This window comes from Hyposmocoma kahamanoa, unplaced genomic scaffold (assembly GCF_003589595.1).
Source record: "Hyposmocoma kahamanoa isolate Upper Pololo Valley unplaced genomic scaffold, ASM358959v1 79, whole genome shotgun sequence".
Classification (NCBI taxonomy): domain Eukaryota; kingdom Metazoa; phylum Arthropoda; class Insecta; order Lepidoptera; family Cosmopterigidae; genus Hyposmocoma; species Hyposmocoma kahamanoa.
In genome coordinates, this window is record NW_020653993.1 from 7,335,217 (window position 1) to 7,344,899 (window position 9,683).

General features: G+C 35.6%; 2 protein-coding genes across 3 annotated transcripts in view; one reads left to right on the forward strand and one right to left on the reverse strand.

Annotated features, from left to right (window-relative positions):
- LOC113233557 (calpain-A) overlaps positions 1 to 1,387 on the reverse strand; it is a 75,647-nt gene extending 74,260 nt beyond the window's left edge. Inside the window, exon 1 of one of the 2 annotated variants that reach the window (XM_026468682.1) lies at positions 1,371 to 1,387. The gene's annotated coding sequence lies outside the window, so the exon portion shown is untranslated. The remainder of the gene's footprint in view (positions 1 to 1,370) is intronic. The other variant, XM_026468684.1, reaches the window with a different exon arrangement.
- Positions 1,388 to 2,047: 660 nt separating this feature from the next.
- On the forward strand, positions 2,048 to 7,867 carry LOC113233664 (60S ribosome subunit biogenesis protein NIP7 homolog). Its single transcript, XM_026468838.1, has 4 exons — positions 2,048 to 2,167; positions 2,279 to 2,421; positions 3,446 to 3,595; positions 7,537 to 7,867. The coding sequence occupies exons 1-4, from the start codon at positions 2,112 to 2,114 to the stop codon at positions 7,728 to 7,730; spliced, it is 543 nt and encodes a 180-aa protein (XP_026324623.1). The 5' UTR covers positions 2,048 to 2,111; the 3' UTR covers positions 7,731 to 7,867.
- The last annotated feature ends 1,816 nt before the right edge of the window (positions 7,868 to 9,683 follow it).

Genomic DNA, 9,683 nt, shown 5'->3' on the forward strand with positions numbered 1-9,683 from the left:
GAAATGAGTGCCATATTCGTAATGAGCATCCCCAAATACCTCGAAAAGGATACCCATATAGCATATTTTGAAAAATCGTGTCCGCCATCTTGGATTTACAAATAAGTGCTATATTCGTTTTTCATCGACAAAACCGAGCATATCTGTAGGCACCTGATCGACAATGTCGGGCAAATCTGTAGGCACCTTTAACTTAATGATGAGTTAAGCAAGATACAATTTCCCCACTTTTGAGGGAAATGTTATTCCATGGCATCATTATTTGTATATTTGTGTGCGTGCCGACGAGCGTAGTTACAAGTTGCTTACGCCTACATGAATTTGGTTTTTGCCTCACTTGTGACAGTTCGTTTGATATGAAACTATCATTCTATGCGTTATTATTCTAAGGTTAAAAGTATGTAACGTTAAGCTTGATATTTATAATAGTAGATGGATTATCATTAGGTTGGTATCCAGAAATCATTAGTTTTCAGCGATTTGCGTCATTATAGATTTTTCATATGCACCCACCATGTTTCTTACATCATTCAACATTGTGGAGTTAAACATGTGTTATCTATTGGGTGCAATTACGAGGCACATTAATTATGCGAGTAAATAGTTCTCCAACCAATTTGATAATAATTTCAATGAAGTTGCAACGGATACAAAAGTTTTAAATAGCTCAAATTGTAGAACAAACATTTAAATTTCTTTCGGTAAATGTTGTGTATTAAGAATGATTAATCCGCGATTTATCTTATCATGGCGTTTTAATCATTAGTCACTCATAACGCAATAGTTAAAAACTTTATAGGTACAATTTTAGTACATTACACACAACGATATCTATATATACTATTACACCATTGAACTTTTTAACAGTACATTGTGTATATGTATTATGGTGGTAAATAAGAAATTACGAACGAGACTATTAGAAGTTACAGCCATGGTCGGTAATGAAAAGAAAAAAGGCCTGAGGGTTTTATTTGGGGCATTATATTCAGTTAGCCTACCTGCAATCATACTATTTACGTGCAAGTGTGATGAAAAAGTTTTAAAAATTTCGGACTAAAAAAACTTTTTAGATTGTGAATTAATTTTAGGTATGAATTAAAAATAATGTTGTGTGATATGTGCATTATACCTCGTTATCATGGGAAAATCGCCGAAACAAGTTTTGTTGATATCACGTGATTATTCTTTGTATTTATCTCAGGGTCAAAACAAAACATATGTGGGAAAGTTGATGTTTCTGAATCCTAATTTACGTTTTATGTATACAGAACAGATTAAGTACATTGGATACGATCTTAATGAATAATAAAACATGAAACAATTAAAGTTATCGTCAAATTTAACACAAACACAAAAAAAATACTTACCCCCAATCTCTCACCGGTGTCCGATGAAATAAAATGAGTGAATGGTGTAGCAGAGACGATAAGTCATTCGTTCTAAGATTTATGAATGAAAAAGAAGCATAAGTGATTTCGTGCAGAAATGAAAAGCAAATTAATCGATTTATCTTCCGAGAAGCTTTTCTTTAAGGATATTTTAGAGGGTGTTTAATATAGAAATGAATGTTTTTTTATAATAGCAAGTGACGGGACGAACAAGTCGTGCACCTGATGTTAAGCTACACACTTGTCCATAACAGTATCTACCGTATACTAAATCTATGGTAGCTGCAGTCCCACTTAGAACTTAAATCGCGAAGATCTGAGGGGCATTATCACCCTGAAACTTAAGTTGATAAGTCCCTTCAAAACCGGAACACATACCTAATGCTGACGTTACTGCTTGGCGGCAGAAATAAGTAAGGAGGAGTGCTTTACTGGACGAACTCTTTCAAGGAGCTCTACTGCTACTATGTTTCGAAAGAAAAGAGATATTGAAGTAGTAGTACTATTTATGTTAATTAAGCTTCAATCAATACATATTACTTTATTATTTTGTTAATACATATTAATACATGATGGAACATGTTTTTAATTTAATTTCATTCTATTGAATTTCAGAACGAATTTTAGATGTGTCAACTGTCAATGTCATTGTCATGCGGTGAACTGCAAACTGCAAACGCACGTGTTGTTTATCTTATAAATAAACTAGAAAACTACAAAATGAAGGTTCTTTCTGAAGAAAGAACTAGAATATTATTTGAGAAGCTTACTAAATAGTGCGTATTATTAAAATAATTAGTATTTTATGTTCTAATTCCAAACTGTTGACATGTAAAACTTCCACTCGAAAATCTCGTATTTCAACGTGATAAATGTGTTATTTACAGTATTGGCGTGAATGTTAAGCTGCTAATAGACAGACCAGATGGAACATACTGTTTTAGAGAGAAGAAAGACCGTGTGTATTATATATCTGAACGTTTACTTGCGTTAGCACAAACTGTGAAACCAGAACATCTAGTATCGGCAGGTACGTGATGTAAGAGCAAATTCGTATTGTTTCAAGGTTTAGACAAAGGCGCAAAACTATTCTATTTATATTATTGTATATTCATATTCATTTACTCATTGTCACCACACCACATATAGTAGCAGTAGAGCTCCCTGTCAAAGAGTTTTTCCAAGGAAGTACTATCACCTTACCTATTACTGCCTCCAAGCAGTAATGTGAGCATTGTTGCAAGCTGGTTTTTGAAGGGTTAGAGTGCTGATGAAATTACAGACACATGGGACTTGTCAACTTATCTCTTATAACATATCAACTTATGTCTCAAGGTGATGGGTGTAGTGGGAATGCCCCTCAGATCTTTGCAATTTAAAGCTTGGTACACTGGAACAAATACTACTGGAATAAATTTAATTTCTTTTTAACATGCTCAGCGCCACATGTATACCCTGATATACAGCTAATATTTCTGCCCCAGGCCTGTTTATCCCTGGGTATACACAGGTATAGTTTGCCTCTTTAGACCGGTGTATCTCAGTGTATACATATAATATTATATTTTTACATTCCTTTTTATTATTTTTAATTATTTATGTGCTTCTGTGCATTGCTGCTAAAAGCAATGTCTACAGTGAATTTTAGGGGAGAAAGTAGGATGTATGGCTGTGAGCTGGAGTTCGAGGCGTGATTAACTTCTAGGCCAATGTATCCTGCTTGATACAACTGAGAAAAAAACTAATAAAGGGGCACAGGGGATAGGTAGGGGTTCATCCATACACTAAATTAATACCAATAGAAACATATAAGTAAAACAAATGTGATTCCCATGGTTTTAACCTTGGAGGCCCTTGGTACTGAATGTGTTAACAGTGGATAAACACAGCTGTGTGTTAGAGACACATGTTGCTCTAGGACTTTACAATACCAAAACTGTTAGGGACACCATATGTTGTGTGGGACGGGTTAAAGTGATACATTGTACTTGTAAAGTCTATTTGTCCATTATTTGAATAAGTAATAACAATATTCCTCGTTATTCACATTACAGGAACATGCTTCGGAAAGTTCACAAAGACAAACAAATTCAGACTTCATATAACAGCACTGACATATATAGCACCATATGCACCATTTAAGATTTGGGTAAAGCCGTCTTCTGAACAACAGTTTTTGTATGGACATCATGTTATAAAGAGTGGTAAGTGTGGGTTTATTAATGCTTCTATTGAAATGACAAAAGGGTGAATATTTGAAAAAGGTAATTCAATGTAGAAAGTGGCAAATGTTCCAGTGCAACAACTTTCTATACTAAAATATGAAATTTCTTAGGACAGACTGGGATAGTGTTGCAAGGACATTGCTGTTGCTACATTGTCATGTTACTGAGTCAAAGCTTCCCCCAGTCTATGTACCTGCATCGGTTAGTGTTAGGCAAAAGCTTTTCTGCAATTTACCATTCTCTCATAATCTCAGTACAGAGTCCTAAAAAACTGGCCTCAACAGTCATTGATCCACTAGTTTGCCACCCTTAGAGGTGGAATATACATACATACATACCAAAAGAAGCACAGTCGAATTAAGAACCTCCTCCTTTTATTAAAATAGGCCTATGTTTGTATATTTCAAAATGATTGTGGGTACAAGGATGATGTTTTTGTATGATGTGATGTTGTGTTTTACCTATTAGCATAGCAGGTAGTTTGAATGTGAAAATTTTGTCTTCTTTAACAACCTTGAATTCTTAGACTTTTGCGATTGCTAGATATTGGAAATGAAACTGTTTTGGGAATTAAATCCCGTAGAAATATTTGTTTTTCAAACACACCAACGTTACAAGCCCTTTACAGACCCCTTGGTCACGGCTGACTGACTTGGTATATACTTAGAAAGTTAAGGGTGGAATTTCAAATCCTATACTTTGAAATCTGTTATTATTAATATATTTATGAGGGTGGTTTATTCAACAAATCAGCATCATTGCAACCAGCGAAGGATGCAGAAGGGTAATGATTTTGTATCAGTAGAGCTGCTTGTGAAAGAGTTCATCTAGGGAAGTATTGCCACCTTACTTATTTTTGCTACCAAGCAGTAATGTTAGCATTACTGTTTTACAGTTTTGAAGGGTGAAATTACAGGCACATGGGACTTGTCAACTTATATCTGAGCGTGTCAAAAGCAGTGACAGTGCCCTTCTTTGCGATTTAAAGCTCTGAGTGGCACTGCAACTGTTATGGACTATAACTTACTATCGGCGCACGACTTGTTCGTCCCGTAATTTGCTATTATAAAAAAAAGATCGCTACTAATTTTGACATAATTAACGAAATGTAGGATTTTTTAGTAATGTCTTTACCTCATCTGGCTGGGGCATATGTTTGTGCAGGAGTGAGTGTCGTATGCCGATTATAAAGTAATACTGTCTTAGCAGGTGCAGGTGCAACTTATTCACTTCATAGCAGAATCTACAGACTCTGCTCTCACTTAGCTTGAAGTTGGACATGTGCATTCAAAACATAGTGTCCAGTGAGAGTTTTAGTCAGCGCACTTACTCTGAATTTATGAAATTAATTTTGACTTAAGCATGAAATGAAATTTAACTTTTAGTTTATTTCGTAATTTTTCGCTTAAACTTATGAAAAATTATGAAGTAAACTCAAAGCTTTATTTTTTGCTTAAACTTAGGAAAAGATTTTGTGAATACAGAAATCTTGCTTAGCTCGCCATTTTTGTTTAGTCGGAAGTTAAAGTCCTTCTTATATTATATATAAATTATTATTTATTTATAGAACATTGGCTATAGAGTACCGTAACAATATTTAAACTAAAAATTTATGTAAAAACTGCAACTACCCGCCATGATTTTTTTGACGAGACCTTCGTACATACATTAACTTTGCGCAGCGTGCAAATGGCGCCCTAAGCGTTCAATATAATACAACGTTTAAGGTGCTATATAGCTTGCTGCGCTTCTGTGGTGCCTCTATACTATTTTTCTGAGGCACATACAGATTGCTTCTGTAGTATTTGGCATCCTTAGTGCCCTTGCAGTAGATGGGACTCTGTGATAGTGCAGCCCTGGGTGCAGCTGCATACGGCATCTGTGCCACGCGTCGTTGTCGGAGAGTTTTATCTACTTAAAAAATATACTCAATTGTTACTAATTTATTAAGGTACATTGTTACTAAAACTATGTATCCGAGAGTTGGAAAAAAAGTGTTTGGTTCTGAAGACAAGTTTGTGGCCGAGGGTTTTGAGTAATCAAAAATGCTCGGTCCACATCATTTATTGTAAAATAGGAATAGGAATAAAGGTAAAGACGTAAAGGCTCTAACAAAATAACGATATAAACACAGGTACAATAATATAAAGCACTCCCTACTTAAATTATATGCAGGTTAACAGGTTAGAGACAGTAAAAAGGAACTTACCCCAAAAGGGCTTGTATTTTCTACAATTATTATGCAAAAACTTCGGCCACACTGGCGATGGCGCCCGAATTAAATTAAGGAGCCCAAGAAGAAAGCTACAAAAGAAGACAAGCAAGATTGACGAAGAAAAGGAATTAAAAAAAACTATTCGAAATTTCAAAGTAGGTGGTTAGGAACCAGAGAAAAGGGTGTTAAAAAGGTAGGATGACGATGAAAGAACGTTACTAATGGTGTTTGTGAAAATGCACAGGATTTGATATTTGATGCTGATCACGTTAACTTTTTCTGTGGATAGTTAAGAGACTGATTTCTAGGGTGCCAGGGAACTACCCATTTTACACTGCTGCTAAACTAATATTGACTAACTATATGCTGCTTTTTTTCAGAAGGCAAACATTAGTCATTAAATACAATTGAATGTTATAATAAGTTGTGACTAGAAATCAGAAATCCGATGTGTATCAGCATACACACCTGTCCCTGCGTTGATTTCCATACAAAATTTTCTTTAAAACAAGTGATAATAAAAATTACCTGTAATTAATCTGTCTACTGTGCTGGAAAATTGCATTATGCTATTGATACTTATGTATAGAAGTATGCATCCGTAACAATCCTTTGTTTGAAATGGTATTAACGAAATTGGATTGGATGTGGGAGTCTTCCCACGTGTCTACGTTACCGTGGCCTGGTTAGACTATATGAGAGACGTACGCCCGCCTCCTGGTAAATTTTTGGTCCGGTTAACTTTGTTCTGTGTTGTTGTACTATTGTGATTAGTTAGGTAGTTACAAAAGTTTAGGTACATGATAATATATAACTACGTTAATAATATTGTGAAAGGTTGAATTAATGTTTTTGTAGGAATTTCGGAGTTAAAGCCTAACTGTGGTTAACGAAATAATGTGAAGGATTAACAAGATTTATTGAGTTCTAAGATTTTGAGATGAGACCCGTAAAGAGTGTGAAACGTATGAAAAAATAAATGTAGGTACGCAGTTTAGATCCGAAAAATAGTTTCATTTCCAAATGGTAAGGTTTACTTTATTCAAGAAATGAAATAGAGGAAAATGTGCATTAATACTTGAAATCTCTCTGTATCAACTCATATACTACACAGACTGCCTCCGTGGCCAAACGGTTACCATGCTGATCTGCCCTGACACGCAAAGGTCCCGGCATCGATTCCCGGGCCGGGAGAAATATTTGTAGGGCCTACATTATTTCTCTCGTGAGTTTGGGTGTAATTTGCGGTGGTCTATGTGTGTCCATGGCACCCGCGATACAGGGTTTCCTTAGAGCAGGACTATGTATGTATGTAGTGTGTGCGTTATTAATATTAATAGAAATTTGAATCCCTATGTTTACGTCCACTGGGCAGGGTGTCCAATGTGCGGGCAATTCAATTCCCTGTATTATTATTATTTATAAATGTTATAATTATATTTTTTTATAAGACGGTTTTTTAAGTGACGGGACGAACCTGGTGGTAAGGGACACGCCTGTCCGAAATACCTGTACGCCTGTACCACTCAGTGCTTTAAATCACAAAGATCTGAGGGGCACTGCCAGTGCGCCCGTCACCCTAATTTCACCAGCACCCTTACCCTTCATAACCGGATTGCAATAATGCTCACATTACTTCCTGGGCGGCAGAAAAATCGGCCTGGTAGTAAATATTCTATTAATATTTTACTAAATATCCTTGCAGGTCTAGGACGTATAACGGAGAATACACCTAAACACCAGGGTGTAGTAATAATGACAATGGCCGACATCCCAATTGGATTCGGCGTCGCGGCCCGGACCACCGCGGAATGTCGCCACGCGGATCCGTTAGCTACCATAGCGTTTCACCAAGCCGACATCGGGGAGTATATCCGGTCTGAAGATACTTTGACGTAATAAATATCTGTTTATTATACAATTTTTTAGTTTTATTTTTCATTTCACATAGGTAACAGTCTGGAAATAAGCGTTTATATGAAATGTCAAAGAAACCAACCAATCAGGAGGTGTTATTTGTCTTTAGTCTTCTTTTAGTACAACGTCATTCCTTAGTTCGATTTACATTGCCACGGTACGGAATGAAGTGGATTTTTGTAACGAAATTGTACATGGCATAATGATTTTTATTACAATCGTGTAACGTATCAAACTATATTATAATGGCCAGCATCGAACTGTTAAACGTCTGAGGTGGTGGACCGTTCGAGGTGGACCATCATCAACATAAGTTTTTTTAATTATTTTACACTAAGAGGTGAAGTATGGACAGAAAAAATGGTACGTTCCGCACTAAAATTCCGACTGGTGGGGATCCTAAAGTTTGATTTAATTATTCCACAAATCCCTACTGGCGTAGTACTTGCTTGCATAGCTACACTGACAAAATATCGAAGTTTTTACACTTATTGAAAGAAAACGCGCGCTGGGTCGATGACGTAGTAAAAATTAAACTTTAGGATTCCCACCAGTGGGAATTTTTCAGTGGGGATTTGTGGAACATACCGAAAAAATTGCCTGTATACCGGGTGAACCAGTCAGTTGACTCACGGGCAAGAAGCGAAACTAGATATGGTACTTACGGGAATTCCAAACACTGTGAATACTTCGGAAGAGGCGCGACGTGTTATGTGTGGTACACAATTTATGTAAAGATCATTATATTACAAAGATTCATTACCTTAACTTAATAAAAATTCATTCAATAAAATAATTTGTAAAACTTAATGTAGCGTAAATTGGAATGTAAAAAACAAAGAAATGTAAAATTAAAAATAAGGTATTTAATTATTAACTATTGTAACTATAGTGAAAAAATGGGGTGGTTTGCATTAATATTAGACATAACTGGTTGAAGACTGTACCACCTCAGTCAAACGTGACCATGGGACCTGTAAAGGGCCCGAAACGTCGATTTGCTTGTAAAAACAAATATACGCGATTTAAATCCGGAAAAATAGTTTCATTTCCTATGTTTTATATTGATTTTAAATTGTATGCATGTACAAACAAAATATTATCAAATTATATTTTTTATTTAAAACACCATATTTAATATCTATAATCTCAAAAAACTATTTCCTGTGGAAAGATCTTTTATCCTATTGGCAATGTTTCGGAGATTAACAACCTTTGGCTGTCCGTAATCGTAAAATTGAAATAATAAAAATGGTTCATTACTAAATAGTATATAAAATGAAAAGTCAGTTTTTGATCGATAGGGATGGATAACGGGTCAGGTTGTCGGGTTGCATCCGCACCAGTGCATCACCGCGATTTTCTTACTTAATTCGGTTTCTGGCGACTGTCGTTATCGAATGTGTTTCTTGCTGCGTCTGTGTCATGTTGTTGAGTTTTTGTTTAAAATTGTTGAGTTTTCATTTTGTGTTATTTTTTTTTGTTGAATTTTCGTTTTACTCTGTTGTTACGTTTGTGTTTGCTTGCGTTCGTGTGAGCATAACGTATGTGGAGGCAGAAAAAAAAGACCCCACCCGTACGTAACCGAAAAGGTTATAATATAATGAATGTCTACAAGAATACATTTCAAACCTGGCCACTAAATGAATATTGGTCTTTGTGCGAGTGTGCGAATAAAACTGCTGAGATTCTGGGGATATCTGAAAGAACCGTTTGAACATCGTTCGAAGAATAGTTTACCTGAGTACAAAAAAGGCAATATTTGACATGTTAGCCACTGAAATAGAAATCAAAACATAGTTTATGTTCCCAATATAAAAAATATTCTAAGATGTTTCTTTTGCGTAATTTTCTATGGGCCGTGACCCTTCTCATTTCCAAGTAATTTTTGAATTGAAAATATTTTATGACACAAAATGATTCTAAACAGTTTTG